Raw genomic sequence first — 20,458 nt, 5'->3', positions numbered from 1 at the left:
ATAACAGAAAGTTTTAGTGAGAGGAACACACTAGTTCCATTCAAACTGATTTTCAGTTGAATTTTATGCTACCCACGCACGAGAAAGTTGCTGTTTCCTGCAGGAAGAGCAGGAAACTGTTCACCTCAGTTTAAAGCAAAACAAAGTCCTCCTGTGGCAAACACAACTTAGATTCTGCTTCAGTTAATAGATGGATGGAAGAAATGAAAACGAGGAGAAAACACTTGTGATTGTGATTACGCTGTGGATGAACCGAATAGAGCGATTTAAAAAATAAATAAATAAATAAATAAGTGTTTTTGCAGCAAATTTTCTTTTCATAATCCAGCATTGGACAAAGAGTTTTGTGTTTTTGATATTTTATCTTTGAATGAGAATAAAGTAGGGAAATAATAACCCCTGAACAATCAGAGCAAGCCGTGGACGCTGACACACACAGTGTCTCAAATACACACCTAAGCACACACACCTCAACACACGTAAGATGGAGGAAAATAGATGTAAGCTAGATAATTGTGTCACGTAGAGGAGATGAAACACAGAACACAAAGAAGAAAGAACAGTGAACGAGATAGTATAACGGATTATGAATACCCAGCAAGAAAGAAAATGTGACAAACAGATAAGAAATGGTGTGATGCATGATGACATGAAGAAAGATGGGGAGGGAGTGGCAGCAGGAAAACATATAGAGTCAAGAGCAGAAGTGGTACGATGTTGGTTTTTGGGGGGATGTAGGGTGTTGAATGAGAACAAGAGAACAACAGAGGGGGAGAATGAGGACTGAGGTGTGCGTGTGGGGATGTGGGGTGGCTTGGTGAAGCGATGAGGCGAAAAAGCACAGCACACCAGGGAGAAATAGAAATGATGGAGGGATCGCAGCTGAGGCACAGGGACAGACGGATACACAGTGACAGAGGAGGGCATAGGAGGGGCGATGGGGGGGTGGGCTGGGGTGTGAGACAAAAGCTGGAGGTCCTCAGTGTTTCCTGCTGCCTGAAATGATGATAGGGTAACAAAATAATATACTGCTTGACAGGTACTCCAGGCCTCACACTTGTGCATATACATTTTTGTAAGCGAGCGAAAGAGACCGTAGTGGGAATGAAACGTCTAACCTCTGAAATGAGGCCTGCCAGATTCTGAAATATTTTTACTGCAGCAACTAAAACATTTGAAAGTTGTCTTTCTAATGGATACTGTCAGTATTCCACGACACGGATGAATTACAATTTTGGGTGTTAATTCAAGTTGACAATTTGCATTGTTTGTTTGGTTTTTTTTTTATGGATCCAAACTATCAACAGCCGCACAACTGAGAATATCCCATTGGGGTTGTGAATGAGAATTGAAGCAAATACTAAACGCTTTTTACTCTTAGAACTAAGATCAAAAAATTGTTTCAAAACCGAGCATATGGATTCGCTGTGGCTCACTATTGTAAAAATGATAAGAGATCAAACCGGGCGTGAGCTAGCTAGTTAGCATGCTAACTTCAAGCGAAGGGAAGAAGTGATGGAAGAAAAAACAAAAGGGCTGCTGAGCACAGCTGGAGATGGCTCTGAATAATGGAATGAGCCTTGGTGCTGAAATTGGAGCGTTTGTTCTGACTGGTAAGTCAACAGCTGTTACTGTTGATGCTAATATTGGCTGTGCTGTGATAGAAAATCTTGCATGTATCTAACTTTGATTGCTGATTGTGATATTAGGTTTGCACGATATTTAGTTTTCATTGGCAGCAACTGGCACATTTTGGATTATTCTGGAGCATTCTGCAAGTGGATTTTTCATACTTGAATCCAACCTGGGAGCTACAGCTGACAACTCTCTTTACAGTTTTATAAATGTGCGCTGGCTTGCATCTCAAATAAGTTTGGATTTCATTATGCAGCCGCTCGTGTTTTGCAGTGATGATTCATCCAAGATAGTTTAATGCCCATCTAATCTTTGGAGGTGCTCCAACTGCCAGTTACCTAGCAAGCAGAAATGCAAAATGAATGGGACTTTTATGTTCAAAGCCATGGACACCTGAAATGGCTCTTTATTGCACAGCACAGGAGCAGGAAAGGAAAACAGCTGCTGTGTGGAAGGAGAGAGACAGGAAGGCAGGGCAGGTGTAAAACTGGTGGTATGCCAGAGGATTATTGGTCTGATTTACAGCTGATTTGGCCAACCGAAAAATTGGATCAAAGACTCGATTGGACTCCCTAAATTTAGTTGGTAGGGTGAGGGGCTTTAAGCTTCAATTTCTGCTAACCCTGTGAATTTGCAGATTGATCTGAGCTACCCTAAACAATACCAAACATTCCTGATAATTATACATCTGTATAACATCTTTAAAGGTCCTGACCTATTCCTGCAGCAGCTCTTACTGTGGCCGCCGAAAGCTGAGTTTATTACTACATGAGCTGAAGCGGAGGATGCTGAATCAGTTCATCTTCTCTGATTGTTGTTTGGATTGGGCTTTCGTTGGCTCAAGTGAGTTCTATTGAGAATAGAGCCAGTGTCACATGAGGGGGGAGCAGGGTTATTTTAGTGTTATTGTTACTGGATAATACTGTTGTTTAAAAATGTGCTTCTCCTCTTTGTATTTTCCCACCGGTGCATTAACAGAGCTGGAAACAACATAGTTCATTTTCCCACCATCTGAATAAGTCATTTTTGCTCCTGCCATTTCTATCCTGCTGAAAAACAACGACTCAGACTTGAAAATCGCCTCAGACAGAAAATCCATCGCAGTAAAAAATGAAGCCTTGATTTGGTCTTGTTAGAGTTTCTGCTTTATCATTATCTCATTGTGCCAGAAAGTCCCCAGGTTGAGTGCTTTCATATCACTGTGTTACATTGTGCTCCGCTTACTGTCAATCACCTGACAGCCACGAGAAGAAATGAGATTCTCTGGTGGGACATAATCCCTCTCAAAACATGTTGCATTCCAAACACTGGCACAATCTAAACATTGTCAAAGCCATGTCTTGTTATTTGAGGTATCTTTGTTAGCCAAGATAGCTTTGAGTTTCAAGTTGAAAATGACATGATAAAGTCTGAAGAGAAAAGCGAGCCTGATAGAGGAATGGGGAAAAATTCCAAAACTCAAATTCCTGCAAGTGCACAATGCAAATTTTTATTTATTTTTTTTTTAAAGAGCACTATAAAGGTTCTTAAATCCGTATCTGTCTGTAAGCAAACTGACACAGCGTACACTTACTGTGTGAAACTGATGTAGTGTGTTTAGAAAATAGAGGCAAGTTTTAAAACCGCACAGTGCTTCCTGCAGACAAAGAGAGGGTGAGAGAGAGCTGATGAGAATGAAGTTCAACGGCACTGACATTAATAACAGTGTCAAGAACATTAAAAACACTGAGCGGTGAAAAGCCTGACAGAGGAAAAAAGAGAGGGTGGTTTGTACTGGTGACACTGGAGCCTTATTGACTCGCCCTTCACACTTGCCCTCCCCGCCGCTTTTCTTGATCACAGTAGTTTGTCCCAGGGGAGGCGCTCACCTGATTGGTTGCCTTTGAGGGCCAGGCGAAATCGGGTCGGGAGGTGAGCATGTTTCCTGATAAGTGGTTGCTAGGCAATGGATGTTGGCATGAGAAGCTGGGTGTGAAGAAAAGGCCAGATGCAATGGTTGCGAGTGAGTGTGTGAGTGATGCCGCGCGGTGGGGGGGGGGGGGTCTCATGTTGTGTGCGTTATGGTGTTTTTGCATGCATGAGTGCATTTGCACATTTCCCTGTGTGGGTTCCACCTAAAGTAACATCATGACTGAACTGCAAAATTGCCCATGTATCAATTAAATGGTATGTAAGTGAGTGTGTGTCTACGTGTGCATGTGTGACCGTGTGTGTGCTGGTGAGATAGCCTCCTGCAGGCAGAGCTATGTAATAACTGTCATTACCAAACCACAGGCTGAAGCTCTCATTTAAGACTAAAAGAAAATTAAAGAAGGGCTGCAGTCAGAGCCACAGTAATCATCAAACAGTGCGTGCACAGGCGTGTGTGTGCACATGTGTTTGTGTTTGTGTGTCCATACTTTGGTTGGGTGGCCTTAGGGTGCACTAGTGGATGAATACATATGGAATACTTATGCAAACACGCTTTTGGTTATGAGGACTTTCGTCAAATCATGTAATATAACTGGAAGCATTCCATCTATTGCTCTTGCTCTCGCTCTCTCTCTCTCTCTCACACGTACACACACATGCACGCACACACACTTTGGCACGAGTGAGAATCTATGTATTCTTGTGTTGGCTGCACATAGAGCCTTATTAGACCTGTTTAGAACTGCCGCAGTTTAATTTCATTCCCTGCTGGGAGTGTTATTCTCTTCATTAGAATTATCAACAGGTGTACTGGGGCCTTACAGATAAAACACCGCCTGATAGCAGCAGTGTTTAAAGTGTTAGTCATACTAGTTTGGGTCTAGTTCTTCGTCCTGTGCCGAGTCTGTAAATGGTCCCAGATCCCCCAAGTTCTGTCGGGGTAGTTAACCAAGTGTACTGTTGATTAAGCTGAATGAAATGTGAAATGTGGAATTTTGAAAAGAGGCAGGAGGTATATGATATTTAGACTGGCTAATTGCAGTGAGCCACTTCAGCTCGTATGATGGATCCCTCTGCTGAGGCTTGGCAGACTCTTCGTCCACTTTGAGTCATCTAGGATTAAATAGTGTAATGTGAAGCGCATGCATGTGCATCCGCCATCGTACGTGTGTGTGTGTGTGTGTGTGTCTCGAGCTCACTCTTGCTATCTGCTCATTAAAGCGGTTTGAACAAGTATTTGCTTGTTAAAGGCAAACAGCACCCAGTCTCCTACTGCACAATAAACGAGGCAAGGAGAATCTCTTTGATGAATTGATAATTTTTTTCTTCTATTTCACTTGGCACAGGGGTGTAGAGTGAAGCAGTTTTTGCTCATTTTGGCCCTGGCTGTGATCCGATGAGAGCTCTGTGTGAGTGGCAGTCTTAATAAACAGTAAGGTGAAGTAGAATTTAACAGCTTTACCCAGACTTCTTCCTTTTTCTTTTCTTTTCTTTTTTTTTTTTTTTTTTTTTAACTAAAACTCATAACAATCAATCACTGGTCATGTTAAGAAACAATTGGAGACAAGAGTCTTTGTTTGGATCTGCCAGTGCCTGTGTGTGTGTACATGTGTCTATCTGCTTGAAAAAAGAATGGCTAATACATGGTAGATATATCGACTTATCGCCTGCTCCCCCCACAGAGTGGTGGCTGGTGTGTGTTTGCAGCCATGTGATCATTGTTCAGTCTAAAGAGAGAGCGAGAGAGAGCGAGAACTAATGTTTATTACAGAGATGAAAACAGTGATGACTCTTGATAAATGAATAAACAGAGCCTGAGGGTAGCTGGATCTGGAGGATGCGAAGAAGAGAGCAGAAAAGAGGAGGAAAGGGCACATGAATAAATACAGTGCCGTGTCAGGTCACTTGTGTGGGGGCAGTGATAGGTACCTTCAGCATGCCAACTGGCTGTTTAGCTGAGTATCGGCGCTTGTGGGCAGTGTGTGTGTGTGTGTGTGTGGAGAGAGTTAGTGAAGGCAGGATAGACGGAATAATATGTTACATTTAATACCTTTCACTATCTGAAATCAGGAAAGATGCAAACTTAGAACAGCGAGAATGTCGCCTTTTTTTCTGTAGAGAGCAAAAAAAAAAAAAAAAAATAACAAAAACAACATAAACTACAAAGACGTGGAAGAATTAAAATCAGAACATACCAGACACTTCACTTTGCCGATCTTGAGACAGCAATGTTCAAAGGACAGATGGTGTAAAAGAGTGAGACGCTACAGCCGAAAATAAAAGTGATAAACGTGTTGTTTTCCAATAAATCAGATTTTCTTTATTTATCAGTAATCATCACTTTAATTGGCTTATAATCAACTGTCTTTTAAAGCACAATTACTAGCCTGTCACAATTAGAGTTGTTTCTCTGTCTTCAATGCAAATACATGTTAAAGTAGTAATTAATAGATAAAATGATAGATCAGATGCGTTTGCTGTGTAGAGATGATAGACTATAGAGATGCAAAAGATCTGATCTGAAAACAAAACCCCCCCCCCCCCCAAAAAAAAAGGTCCAAAACGACTGCCTACACGACAGTAGACAGACAGCCAAGGAAAGTGGAAAGAAAAAGAGAATTCAAAGAAGTTAAATGAGGCAGGTTGCTGTCAGAGTCAACTTATAGGGACAGGAAATGTCTCCCAGGGCGGCATGTTGGGAACAAGTTGGACTAAAAGTGAGCAAAGCAGAAAAGAGAGGACGAACGGATAAAAGACAAGGATGGGTTGAGGAAGAGCGTTGACAGATTGTCATTAAGAGGGACAGCTGCCTTTTTTCACAGTGACTCTTATAATCTATAATCCGCCCGCGTAGACAGACGATTTTTGTATGCACTAACACACACACACACAAACTCAGATTTTATTTTTTTAATTTATCCTCATAGGTACTACTCATTAAAATTGAGATCTCTCTTTCAAGAGAAGCCTCTGTAAATACAAATGACAGTGAAAATGCACAATCTAATTTAATAATTTGCTCAGTCAACATACACAAAAAAAGCAATTATTAAAACTCCTGAAAAAATATAATAGGATGGGAGTTTTTAATTTCACAGTGCTTTGCAGCCAGTTTTGTTTACAAGCCGCAGAAACTAATCAAGTTCAGAATTTATGCACAATGTATTTAATCATAACTAGATTTGTGAACCGTTAGCATAGTTGCTGGACTTTAAAAAGACAGAGTTTTGAACTATATGGGCAGCTTTAACAGAAAATGAGGTAAAACTAGAACAAAATGCACACAGGCAAAAATACAGACATGCAAACATGGGACAGATTGTTTCAAGTTCTATAATGTACATACGTTAAGGTGGTCAATAATCACTATCATCATTCATCCTCCTCAAAGAGGCCATGGCATCCTGCTCGAATGTAGAAGCTGCACGCAGAAGGAATCTTAAGGTGACATTACCTGTCACTGCGTTTGCATGCAAAGTCGATGCAGAGATAAAATAGAGGAGATAGTCTGAAGGGAAATCTGATGTTTCTGTTGCCAGTTTGTAGCAAAAGTACTTCCCATCCACTGCAATAATCAGAAGGTTTATTGTTCAACATATGCTGTATGGTTGAATGCAGGTGTAACAGTGAGTCTGCAGGGTTGCATCCTGACAACACTGACCAATAAGCTCCATTTTGAACCGTTTGGATTGCAAAAAATTGCATTACCATAGCTTTAAAACTTCATTAGTCAAAATAATTTGAATATGCCTCAAAGAGTGGGTGCTGTTTTTTACCCGATAATTTATTTGTACAATAACACAATGTTATGACACTGTAATTCTGTTGGGTTTTGAGCCTCGAGTTTGGTGTTGTAATTACCACAAACATAAATGTCTGTGGTAATTAGGCTGCATTGTTTGATCAGTTATTTTGTTAGTCTTAAACAGCACGGGGATATGATGCCCATCCTATAATGAGCACAGCGAGCAGCACTTGAGATAGAGGCGCTCTCTCTCTCTCTCTCTCTTTCTCTCCATCACCTTCTGTCTTTGTTTTTCTCCCAGTCTCTTCGTGCTGTTCTCTCTTCTCCCTGAACTTCAACTGATCTGGTCAGTGCCAGTGTCAGCGATGGATGTAAACACATGGTCGACTGATATTTATATGCAAATGTTTTCAGGCTCCCCTGTGAAACAGTGCAGAAAAATAAAAACGTGCATTTAAACGCTTTATCCAAATTCAATTCTGAATTTAACGAAAAAGCGCTTTCAATTTTCTCTGAAAGTTTTTTGGTTGTTAATTGGGTATTAATGTTAGATAGAGAGGGAGCCATTTAATTTACTCAAGTGAGGCTAACAAGGTGGCATAATGATTGGCAGCCACTGTTCGACATAGTATGACCAGACTGGTGCAATTGGTCACACGACGTTTGAGGAGAAAAGAAACGAAACTACAAGCAGTCAGCTCATAAAATTCTCCAGTTGCCTTGCTCATGTTCAGCTTTTGTAGCAGCAACCAGATTGTTCACGCCATCAAATCATAATAATGATAAAATACACTGATTTTACAGCACGATGGTAGAGTTATATTCAAAAACAATCTCCCAAATTTTACTGTGTTGCTCTGACTGAAGGACAGCGGTTTGGACACACTGGTGGATGCAACCGCATCCCTCTGTTCTGGCTCAATAAGTGTCTCCTGGAAACAAAAGAGACTTGACTGAAAAATCTTTCATTTTGGCACGTACCCACTTCAGTTTGCTTACGCTGGACTGCTGAAACCTCACACAGCCAACGTCACCTGGATGTATTGGCAGCGTTAATACTTTCACGGATTGTAACAGGGCACAAATGGCATCCAACTATCCTGTTAAGATGGGTTTGATAAAAATCCAAACTGGATTGTACCTGTAGCCGTGCATGCAGCTGTGTGTAACCGTGCACAGACATGCACACCCCATCACTGATTTAGACCGGCATAAATGAACTAATTAAACACGCTCTCTCCCTCTTTGATATACACACGGCTTCAAGTCCATAATAGAGCGAATAAATGAGCCCGGCGCACCTACTGAGTATTAACATAGTTTAGCTTTAATATGCAGTGAGAGAAAACAGTAGAAAGAAGGGCAGAGAGGTAGAGGAGGCGCATGACGGAGAGGTGGAGACAAAAACATGTAGGGAGAGCAGAATGGGGCCAGATGAGAGGAAAAGAATGGAAGGAAGTGGAATTGGGAGATATAGAAGTGGAAGAGTGAGGCAGTGGAGCAAATCAAAGTAAAATTAAGTGCATTTACATATTTAGATGAGCACTTCTAGTCAGCCTGTCTAATTATTTCATCTCCTTTTTTCATTTGCACACTGTTCAATCCAAGAGCAGTAGGCCGTGAGGAAAGTTTCCCCCCTCTCTCTCTCTCTCTCCTCCCTCCTCACCATTGCTTTATCGCATTTACACTCAACCCTTTTCTCACTCGCTCTCGTCGACTCTCCACCCCTTGCGGCTGCCTTTCGTTATCCGGGTCATTACCATACGCTTTTTGTCCATTCGCACTTGTTCTCCCTATCTCCCTCGCGCCCCCTGCTCTTGCTCTCTCGCCATGTTTTATGCATAGAAGGATACTGCCCCACGTGTCCAGAAGTGCGTGTGTGTATATATGTGTGCATGTGTGTGTGTCTGTCTTTGTACAGCCATCTACTATTAAACCCTTCAAATTAGCATGAACTATGGCGGGAGCAGCCAGGCCACATTAACCTTCTATCACTGATTTCCCCCTTTTTCTTTATGCCTTTCTTCACACTCCATAAATCTGTCGTTCACCTTCCTCACAATCTCTCCTTCCCTGCCTCTTTCCTCCTTCCTCCCTCCCTTCTTGGCCACGCTGGTGTTCATCACTTTGTTTACATTGCCTTTCCCTCCATATTGCTTTCCTCTGCTCCTATAAATGCTTCCCCTCTTCACCCACACTCATCAGCTCAGTCTATCAGTGTGTGTCCGAGCATGTGCGCATGAGTCTGTTGGCGTGTTTCTGCTCTGATGTGAGTGTCTCTGCTGTGAGTAGGTGTGTTAAAGTGTATTGCCGTGCATGTTTGTTTGTGTGTGTGTACCTGCATGAGTGTGTTTGCTGGCATAAAAGGTTGTTATGTGCTTTTGGTGTTAATTGGCTGAGGAGATTCGTTAATATTCTCCTTGCGAGCCTGCTCGTCAGGAACAGAGCCGGCAAACTGATGAGTGTGTGATTTTCCTCCAGGGAGAGAGACAGAGAGGGAGAGACACAGAGTGAGAAATAGAGAAAGACAGAGAGGGAGAGACAGACAGGGAGATACAGAGAAGGGAAAAAGGGGTAAAAGAGGAGCTTGAGTGCTGAGGCTCTGTGTAAGGTCAGAGCAATTGAAGGGAAAAGAGTGGGGAAAAAAGAGAGAGAGGCTGGGAGAGGGCACAAAGAGGGAAAGACAGGAGGAGATGGAGGGAGAGAGGGAGGGCAGGAAAGAGAGATGTAATAAAAAGCCATAAAGGCTTCCATTGACAGAATGGGTGAAAGGAAAGATTATATCATGCAAGGGAGAAATTATCCCTTTGTTAGGCATTTGTGAATTGGCGAAATGAGGGCAACGCAGTCGGTGGTGATCCCCGTGGTGAGGTGGGTCATCACCCACATTACGCCACAACAAAACACAAATAACCTGGTCCAGACCCAGCGACAAGACACTCGGCCAGATATGAACACTGTCTTTCTGCAGTGTGCACAAGAATGAAACATCACAAGCTGGCGGCCCTGACAGGTAGATCCACACATCAATAACACATCACACGCACATAACTGGAAAGGAACAGAGCGAGGTAATACTCCTTACCTTTCCAAGATAATGAATTTGTGCCTGCGCGCATAGCCTGCACTACAGCGACAACCGATCTGTCTCACACATCAGCGAAGAAAGAATTCCGCACAAAAGGAATGCAAATGTTAACATATGGATCGGGAACAAAAAGAAGAGAGACTGACACGAGCGCTGCAGCAGGGAAAACAGTAAGCATTGCAGTCGTTGCTTGTCACTGGGAGGTATGATGCCACATGGATAATGAGTGTTACTCCCAGCAGGTAGTTGTGTAGCATGTGGCTCTTAGCACTTGTGGAAACACTTGTTAGGAAGCTCCGACAGTTCGTTTTCAAGTTGGCAGGTAACCTTGTTTGCATTTATCTTACTGAATAAGGGATGACTGAGTTTAGTGCTCTGTTGCATCCAAATAGGGGAGGCCTTGCAAATCTATATAGTGTATAATGTGCCTGTGATTCCTTTTCATAAACTTTTATTAAATCATTTATTAAAGGAGCAAAGACCAGGAGCACATTGAAGTGCCATGTCTGTGTTCAAAACTCTCTAGCCCCCCGGTTGATATTGTATAACTTGTATCCTGCAGTTCTCGTTATCTGACCAAATGAGAAAACCTGCAGCTACCTCCTGTCCTGCTGTATTTTTTGCAACTGCCTCCACTGCTTCCACATATTTGCACAAGCCAAGCTGAGGCTGTGTAGCAGGAAACAGAAAATGACCTACTGGGAAAGAGGGGAAAGGGAAATTAAAAATGTAGCACACCCAATGACTGAGAAGAGGAGGGAAACTCAAACAAAGGGACTGGAAGGAGGACAACAGACAAGAGGAGTGAGAATGTAAAGGAAAGGAGGAAAAAAAATCAAGTGGGATTAAAGTGAGCGATAATTTAAGAATCTGAAAGGGAAGTGTGTGAAACCAGGACCGCTAAAAGAGCAGAGGGACCTGTGCCAGGTTGGACTTTGCTGATACTCACATTCTGGGTTGGACACCTGCCCACTGAGAAGTCGCCTTTCACCCAACCCACGCTCTGCTGGCTTCTAACCTGTCTGACCTTTGGATCTTCCTTGCTCTTTCTCCCCCCTACTAAAAAAACACACACACCTCACCCAAAGCTGTGCTGAACCGAAAACTACTCACCCCCCCTCCACACCCACACACACTGGAGCTGATTGAAATCTCATACTCATCTTCCCCCCTCTGCACTCACTCTTACACACACACACACACACACACACACTTTGCATTATTTTATTTTGCAGATTCTTTGTTTGAAAGACTGTCTATAACTGGGAGTTTGTTTTTTGACAAATGAAGATGGTTTTGTGTGTTTTTTCTAAGACGTGCTGATGTTTGATCAGAGGATGATTTGGAGTTTTTTTTTTTTAATACATAATAATTACATGCACCTTGATTGGTTTTGTTTCCTTATGTTCTTCTGGTAGCGATAGAGTGGTTGAAAATTGACCACACTTTGACAGGTTGAGGTGGGTTGATTGGACCCTCGCCTGTCTGGTGCCCAACATTTTAGGTTTTTGATTCGAGAGGCAGCAGCACGGCGGCGTCGGTTAGAGCTTTTGCCCCACAGTAAGAAGGTTGTGGGTTTGGTTCCCGGCCTGGGACCATTCTGTGCTAAGTTTGCATGTTCTCTGCCCATATCTGTGTGGGTTTCCTCCCACTGTCCAAAGACATCATGTTTGGGTTAACTGGTGAGTGTGAGTGGTTGTTGGTCTCTGTCTGTCTCTGTGTGATGGCCCTGTGGTGGACTGGAAGTTCTAAAACACAGTTGTAAAGAGTTGCATGGTTCAAGTTGTTACTTTTCAGTGTTAAACCAACACCAATATCTTTTTCTTGTCTTAAACAAGTGCTGTGACCTCACCATGAAAATGATGCATCGGAAATAAACTGTATTCATGGTTCATGGTTGCTGTCAGAAAAAAAAAAAAAAAAATCACTTTTCAATTCACTTCACTTTTCAATCAAATTAATTTGAATTGAATAGAACAGACACTAAAATGCCCTTGTCTGCACTTGCAGTTGCTAAAACGGTTGAAAAATATGTTTTCATTTTTCACATTTTATATATTCAACCTAGACATTGGGAATTATAGTGAAAGCTGCCACCTTTGTGTCATGTTGTTGGTATGATGTCAAAATAGCTATCAGCGGGTCTTTTCTTTATTTTTGCTGTGAGATATCATCAAAATTTGGAGAGTCACAGAACTTCTGGATCACAAAAAGAAACCACTTTCACACAAGCGGTAAGCTCACTTTAACCCACTTATATTGATGCTGACATAAAAGCCAAAACGTTTTGCTGCCAGCTCGCACATATAAGACATCAGTGAGTTCTTGGCCTTACTCATAACTGAGGGACATAATATTCCGGGGAAACAGAAGAAATAGGATGTGAGTGAAAGTTATGTACTGTAGGTGTATTCCGCTGTACGTGCTTTGTTGAATTTTCAGGCTCAGTATGAGAAAATCTGCTGTCCGTATGAGAAAGGCTCTTACTCTTGTGTTTGTTACCTAACAACTGTTCTATCTGATTAAGGGAATTCACCATAAAGAATTCAACAAAAGGAGAGCGATGCCTCTAGAGCAGCCAGCTTCAGATGGCTTCTTTATCTGCACTAACACGAACCATCAACATCATTCTCTAACTCCACTTCTTGTAGTCTGTCACTTGAGAGTGTATTGTTCTAAAATATATTCTCAGTTCTTTGCCAGACTCAAGAACAATAGGATAAAAATGTCTGCTTTAATGCACTATTTATACACGGTAACAGGATAATGGAATGGGACTAATAATAGGATGTTTCCAATGGTTACCACAGTGCCTTTATGGCTGCGTAAAGTCAGTGCCAAGTCTGTTGTCTGCCAGAAACTGAGTTTAATCTCTGGGTTTAGACAAAATGCACAAAGAGAGATGAGGCCAAGTAGGAGAACATGAAAATAACACAGCGTGCATAAGCAATCAAATCCAAACCATGTAATTTCAAGAAGCCAGTGATTTAAATCCTGATATCTGTTTTGTGTTCTTGTTAGTCAGTCATGATGAAACGCATATTGACTTTTATTTATTTGCCAGGCTCCACTATCAGTAGACAGTGGAAAATAAAGAAAATCAAAACTTTGTAATCCAAAGTTGTGTGAAGAAAGCCGGATGGTGTCACTTGAAATGTGCCTGAATGATTGGGCCATATTGATCCCTTCGCCCAGCAGCGTGTGGTGAGCAGGAAGTAGCCTGAGCCGTGCCTCCAGAAAGTGCCGTCACTGATAGTGTCCATAGATCGAGAAGCAGTGGCTTTTCTAATTAGAGAGTTCACAGCAAACCGAGTTGGATTAGCTAATGCATGGCTCTAGGGTAGCTATTAACACCAAGACAGCCAGACAAACAAGCACTCAGAAAGAACGAGAGAGTTGGAGGAAGAGACGCAGAGGGGCAATGTCTGAATGGTGCTCAAACCTCGGGCAACATAGTTGTTTTTATAAATAAAAGAGACTTTTGTTTTCTAATGCTACCCTTGTTGAAGTTAAAAATAGTATATATGGGATTGAGCTAATTGGAATTACAAATGATCCAGTGTGGTGTGTTTACACTGGAGAGGACTCCAGAGGAGATAACTCAATCAGGACGGTTCATATAATTCTTTGCTACAAGCGATTAAACTTTCTCTTACTCCTGGAATTTGTGGCAGCTCTAACAAATTGCATGAGGAAAACTAGGAAGTAGAAAACTTAAAAATGCTATTGGAAATGCACTCACAATAAATACAATCTATATTCATGAATATCTTAATGTTCATATGCTTACATTAATGTAACCACAGAAATACTCCGTGATGCTGAAACGCCACTGGGGGGTATTCATCTGATTTATCTTTACCTTTCAGGAACACATGCCCTTCCTCTCACTTCGACAGCTAATAAACCCTCAAGATTCACAGCTACACAAACACGTCTACATGTACACCACTATGTGCTCACACACACACACACACACACAGACACACAAACAGGCACATACACTCCCAACCCACTCTCTCGCACAACCTCAAGGGAAACATAAGAAATAAATTCGACACTTCCGCTTACCCAAGAAGCGCCTTAAGGACAAAAAGAAATTTAATCTTGGATAAGCCTCCCGATAGAATCTCTGCATTAGCCTTCTGTTGCTGGTTCACAGCTATCCCATCAACTTCTTACCTCCCACACCTTGGCCTGATTCCCCTCACATCGCTACTCCCCTATGGCCTTGCTTTTTTTGTTTTTTTTTTTATTTCCCCTTGTTTCCTCTCCTCCTTTACCTCTAACCACTGTCTTCTTCACTCCTCTTTATGTCGTTGCACTCCACCCTTTTTCTCTCTCTATCCCTGCAAGTCTTCCTACCTTATGCCTCCACTGGCTCTTTCCTTTATTCCTGCCAGCCTCTATCTATCCATCCATTTCCAGTTGTGGTACATACAGTATATATCCATATTCCAATTCCTTTCCATGGTTGGAGCGCTTTAATACAATTGGTATTAAATGCTGGCACGACCTCCATAGCATACTTAAACAGCCAGGGATCCTTGTCAGGCTGTTTGAGAGCTTAATATTTTCAGCACACCACTGACTTAAGCCCCTTAAGTGCTTTGGCAATACTTATTCCATGGTGGCACCAATGAAGCCCATTAAAATTTTGATTTCAATGAGAAAGGGAGAGAAAAAAAAATCGGATGGGAGGGGATAGGGTGCACAATTTGCTATTACCTCCCTTGCTTCCGCGCACACTGCAACAAAAACAAACACACCCATGAGGGAGTAGTCCACACAGTCCTCACAGACATAAAAGTACACACACACTCACCAGTCGTGCCACAATTTGTACTGTGGTCTTTTTGTCTGTAATTATGTCCTTTGTTGCTCTATAAAGCATTTTGCAATGACCCTATTTTGTTAAAAGCACTTCATAAATAAATTAGATTTTATTTGACTTGATAATAGGGAACAGCGTGTTCCAAATTGAATACGTAAAGATGTTTGTTAATACAGTGTATGGCAGATTAGAGCTGATAGTTTATGATTATCTGATTAAGAACACGCCGAGGTGCTACTATAAAAGCAAAACGGTGTTGCTGTTCGCATTTTACAGGACAATGAAAGTCGTACACACAGTCAAGTGCAGTTAGCTCCCGCCATTGGATTTGTGTTGCCAGTTTTATTGCCAATAGCAGTAATGATAGCACAAGCAACAATGAGCATGAACAAAGGAATTGCATTATACATGTGTTGATGCAAAATGTACTGACAGGTTGGAGTAGCTGTTAGCAACCTGCTACTCCATTGATTTCTGTTTCATCAGTATAAAGATATGGAGCAGATAGTTACTGAGCCATGTTCACATCAGCATAACTCATAATACCACCACAGTCACGTTTGTTTCTGCTTTACCCGCATCTTCCTCCAATTATAAATGCCTCACAAAAGCGCACATCTCTTGTCAGCAGACAGCCGTGTGCATCCCTGCACCCATAAAAATGGCCATTTAACATAAAGAGGTACTGTGTTGCCTCTGTGTGAGCCTGCATGGATAAATTAATGGGCAGTAGATGGTGAAAGGGCCAAACAGACAACCAAATGTACACTGCGCAGTCAACACTGGACAGTCAAGCACATTCAGACACACACACCGCCACTGTTTGTTGACCTGAAAGGCTACCATTGTCGCTGCATCCATCCACACACACACATGTTTCTAACCTTCACAAAATACTATGCAAAGTATGCAGACACTGAACCCACACTAACACACACACACTAAGCAAGGGGAGGGAGGCCAGGGTTATATAAACAAGTTGAAGATAGAAAGCGGAAAGACAGATGGATGTGATCAACAGTGATACCGCATTGGGATTACAGCTACTTTCACAGACCAAAGGAAAAGGAAGGAAAGCGGAAGACAAATTTGTGGGAACTAACTAGCTGCTGCACACTAACTGGAGGACTGAAGGAAGAGGAGAGAGAAAGAGGACAGAATGGATAAACTAGACACAATTTGAGGAGATCAGTTTGAACAAGTAAATGTGCTTTGTTTTCCCTCCGTCTGCTGCCAGGCCCCAGAACTGCCAGAGCCGAGTTGCTGGTTTACACCAGCACACAGTAATTTTCTCAGCGTCAGCCAGCTGACGGGTAAAGTCAGAGCCGCAGGGAAGATTGGCTATGATCTGCCTTCGGTTTTGCCAGAAGTGTCAGGGCCGTCACCGTTAGAGTTCATTGTGTCTGCAGTGGCAGAGGGAAGGGTGAGAGCAGGCAGTGCGTAGTCATCTAAGCTTGACACCCGCACTTTAGTCCATCAGATAGTGTTCAGTGAGGTGTGTGGTGCAGTTCGTCACGCTTTGTCTCTACACTACAAAACACACATGCGCACACATAAAACACAGGTACTTACGCATGCAAACACACCAGAGCTGCACACTGTTCGAGACAGGTGATGCATTGGGACCTCAGAATCAGGGCAATTCTGTCCAAACCTTGAACGACATAGCGGGTTCTCAGTTCGGAGAGTGTGTGTGTGTGTGTGTGTGTGAGTGAGTGCGTCTGAAGTGCACCGAGGCACTGACTGCACCCATTGGAGCATGTTGGAAAGGAAGAGTTAGGCAGGTCGATGCTGTACGATTATACTGTCTGATAGCCTGTGATTATTCCGAGGACTCTAAAATTACCATGTAAAAATCACTGTCCATTTACACTGCAGTGTATACATGATAGCGCATCGAAAGAGTTCTGGCATTGAAGCGAATAATGGTAGACACCTTGTGAGAATAATGTGGCAGTCTCTGGAGTAAAATAGCAGACCAAAAAAGTGTAATATCAGAAACTAGAGCGTGTTACTGCGGTTTTCCAGTCAGTTATTCTACACAGAGCGGGCACCTCCGTTCTCTGTCTTTATAGAGCGGCACTTGAGCTCAATGGATTCTGTTTAACCTCAGCTATCTCCTGATGACTTGCAGTAAGGTGATGTCTCCTCTCCAGAGGCTCGCCCGATTCAGTCATAGCTCAGGGGAGCACTGACTTCTGCCTGCCAATTTTGTCGGATGAGAAGTGCTGAAACTTGTTTGACTCATTAAAATACAGTCTGTTTGAATGAACATCGTTGCCCTAGATTTCTCAGTCCTCGAGGGCACGGCGATGTAGGTAGCTCTATTTCAGAAGTTAGCATACAGTCAACATCAGTGGAGATAAACTTGTTATGAGAGGCAGTAAGAGAGTTTCCCTTCCTGCATCTGATTGTGGAGTGTTATTGATGTTTTCTGTCCCTTTGAGCAGTGTGGTTTGACCTACAACAGACAAGCAGTCTATTTGTTGTTGTGGTTAGTTGTGCGACTGATTATGAGAGAGTCCCAGGACTAGCTTGGCTCTGTGTTTGACCCTACAGTGTGGAAATTGTGATCGGTAAATGAAGTCTGGCCTTGTTTGGTCGGTTGCTTAGCTGTCATCACTGAACAGCATTTCTGGTAAATAGTGAAGTATTGCAAGTCGGCTGCGGTCACATTAGGCATTGGTTTTTCCAGTTCATCGATCTGAGGGTCTTGGGCTTTGGTCTTACAAGGCTCAGCGCACTGTAGTAGAAAATAGCAACCCTTGCTGGGTTTGCTTTGTTGTCATTTTGCATAGATGGGACTGAGCTCCTGTGCTGCTTTGTAGGAGCAAAGCTTCTGTACGATATGGGTTTAAGACGCTGCATGTTTTAAGCCATTTCTAAGCAGCACGTGTTGCTAAAGTCAACAGCGGAAAATTTGTTGATTTAAACTCGTTCCTGTGTACGCTGTGATGAAGTGTCTCAATCGCTAGCTCTGGCCAGACTTTCGTGTATTCCGTTTGAGGCCTGGCTATAATTTAGTATTGTGTTATTCTCTGCAGATAAAGCAGTTTCTGTGTGTGTGTTGCGATGCAGCGTAGTACATAGGAGTCCTTTCTTTAAGTGCTGTCCTCAAACAACAACTTCTGTTTGATTGCACTGAAGTAAAGCTGGGCAGTTAGTGCGTGCACGTGCCTGTAGCATTGCGGAGAACAAATCTGTGTGTGTGTGTGTGTATGCGCACGCGGGTGCGAGTGTGTGGACTAGTTTGTCTGTAGCAGTGCAGGCAGGGTCACAGAGGATCCATTGATCAAACGCACACATATACACACACACACACTCACACACACATATACAGACGCAGCCCCTCAATACACAATGAGGCCTGTCCGGAGTTCTGTCCTCTGCCGCCTCCTCCCTGCCCCCTTCTCTCTGGCCCTGCGCAGCCTGGTCCTGCTCCTGCTCTGCATCACTCGTAAGTCATGCACGCTGAAACACTCACATTTAGACACACACACACACACACACACACATTAGAATTAAATGAGACGTGCAGCACTGACGCTAGAGGGGAACTCAGGTGTCATTATATATCAGGGAAGTGAGGGAAACAAGCAAATAATGTTCACATATAAACACTCATTTCATATTATAGACAAGATGTAGCAATTAAGTGCCAGCTCTTTGTTCTTTTAATTTAAACTCCCTGCAGATGCACCTCTAAATACTGTAATGGGAAGCTTCTGTTATACAAGAAGAGAACACAATTGTGAATATGATACTAATTGGTGTAAACTGATACAGAAAGAGATCCAGTGCAGTGCCCAGCAATTGACCAAGGGAAGAATAGACCACGGCGGAATCATACGCATTGAGTGCTTCAGATGAATTGTTGAAATGGCTGGTAATTAAGTTACAATTGGTAATTAAGATTAAGAATAGAGAGAACTTGAGGACAGGAATATATCCCCGAGAGGTGAGAGGGTCAGGGAATGAGAAACCAGACAGAGAAAGGAAAGAGAGACGCCCAGACCAGAGGAATTAAAGAGGAACAGTCATGAATGAAAATAGAGAAAGAAACTGGCTGAGGCCTTTTTCTCAGCTTTCTTCTGAAGAACCTAATAAAAGAAAGTTGGCCCCAGAGTGGTAGAGATATAGCCAGTCAAATGGAGAGGTATAGAAAGAGAATGGGGGGGTAAAAGTGCAGTGCAAGGACCAATATACTTTATATTGAAAGAGAGACATGCTTGCACGAGGAAAAGGGGACCAGATCAGATAGAAATTTCTACTGTAAGTGAGAGAGGTAGGCAGCAGCAGAGGAAGAGAAAGAGAAACAGCAGGATACCGTTTGGATGTGTGCAAGAAAGACAGAGATGGAGGGGGGGAGGACAGTGATGAAAGAAGGGACATGGTCTAAAAAGAGCTGCATGAGCTTATGAAATGAAACCAAGTGTCACAAGGTCGACTGAACACAAGTCAGAGATGGTGGGAAAAAGGGGCGCACAAAGTGGAGTGGGATCACTGGCAGAGCTGGAATTAATACAGCCTGTCATTATTATTAGTTATCTAATACAGAAAGATGCTCTTCCCGTGCTGGCCATTGGTAAACAAGTATAGTACCACTGTGCACCCTGCCTTCTTCTCGGTGCCAGCTAAAATCTCAATTCAGTTCTGTTTTTTTTTTTTTTTTGCATATTAGATTAACAGAAGGACATTGTGTGTTGTCGGATGTTGTGGGGGATGTTGGGTAGGGGTGACAATAGGGGAGTGAGGGATACAGAGAAAGAACGAGTTGGTGTCTTGGCAGTCAGTGTGGTTATGTAATTCATGCCAGTAGGGCAGTTTTGTATAATGCCTTAAATGTTCACACACGTACTCTCTGTAACACTTTTTCACACAAGCGTACAGACCGTTGTGCTTTTAAATGCAAGCACAGGCTTGTATACACAAGTGTTCATCTGCTTCCTAACATACACAAAGTGTGGAGGAGATACACAAAAAAGGGAAGTCTGCCATGTGGTGGATTTTGAAGGGATGTTAAGACCAGTGCTTTTGGCTGTGGTGAATCTCCAGTGTGGTAGCCGTCGCGTAATAGCCCTGTAAATTTCCTTTAAGCCGCTGTTGGGGTGTGTGTGGCGGCCATTGTTGCAGGGTTGTTAAGGCTGTGACAAACCCGGGCCATAAAATGCTGAACAGTAGATAGAGCTAACCAGCTTTGGCCGTCAGATAAAGGGGGCAAAGAGAGGAGGAAGGAAAAAAGAAA

General features: G+C 42.7%; 1 protein-coding gene across 3 annotated transcripts in view; it reads left to right on the top strand.

The window, feature by feature from the left end:
* The window catches only part of cadm4 (cell adhesion molecule 4), a 134,407-nt gene that overhangs the window by 81,070 nt on the left and 32,879 nt on the right, over positions 1-20,458 (top strand). Inside the window, exon 1 of one of the 3 annotated variants that reach the window (XM_029505287.1) lies at positions 16,038-18,670. The exons of 1 other annotated variant lie outside the window; for it this stretch is intronic. In XM_029505287.1, the coding sequence (XP_029361147.1) occupies positions 18,574-18,670 (97 nt within the window). In that variant the 5' untranslated portion in view covers positions 16,038-18,573. Of the gene's footprint in view, positions 1-16,037; positions 18,671-20,458 lie in introns of those variants that run through there. One more of the 3 variants, XM_029505284.1, reaches the window with a different exon arrangement.

Source organism: Echeneis naucrates, chromosome 6 (genome assembly GCF_900963305.1).
Source record: "Echeneis naucrates chromosome 6, fEcheNa1.1, whole genome shotgun sequence".
Classification (NCBI taxonomy): domain Eukaryota; kingdom Metazoa; phylum Chordata; class Actinopteri; order Carangiformes; family Echeneidae; genus Echeneis; species Echeneis naucrates.
Note: the sequence above shows the minus strand (reverse complement) of the source record. Positions and strands in the feature narration are given on the sequence as shown.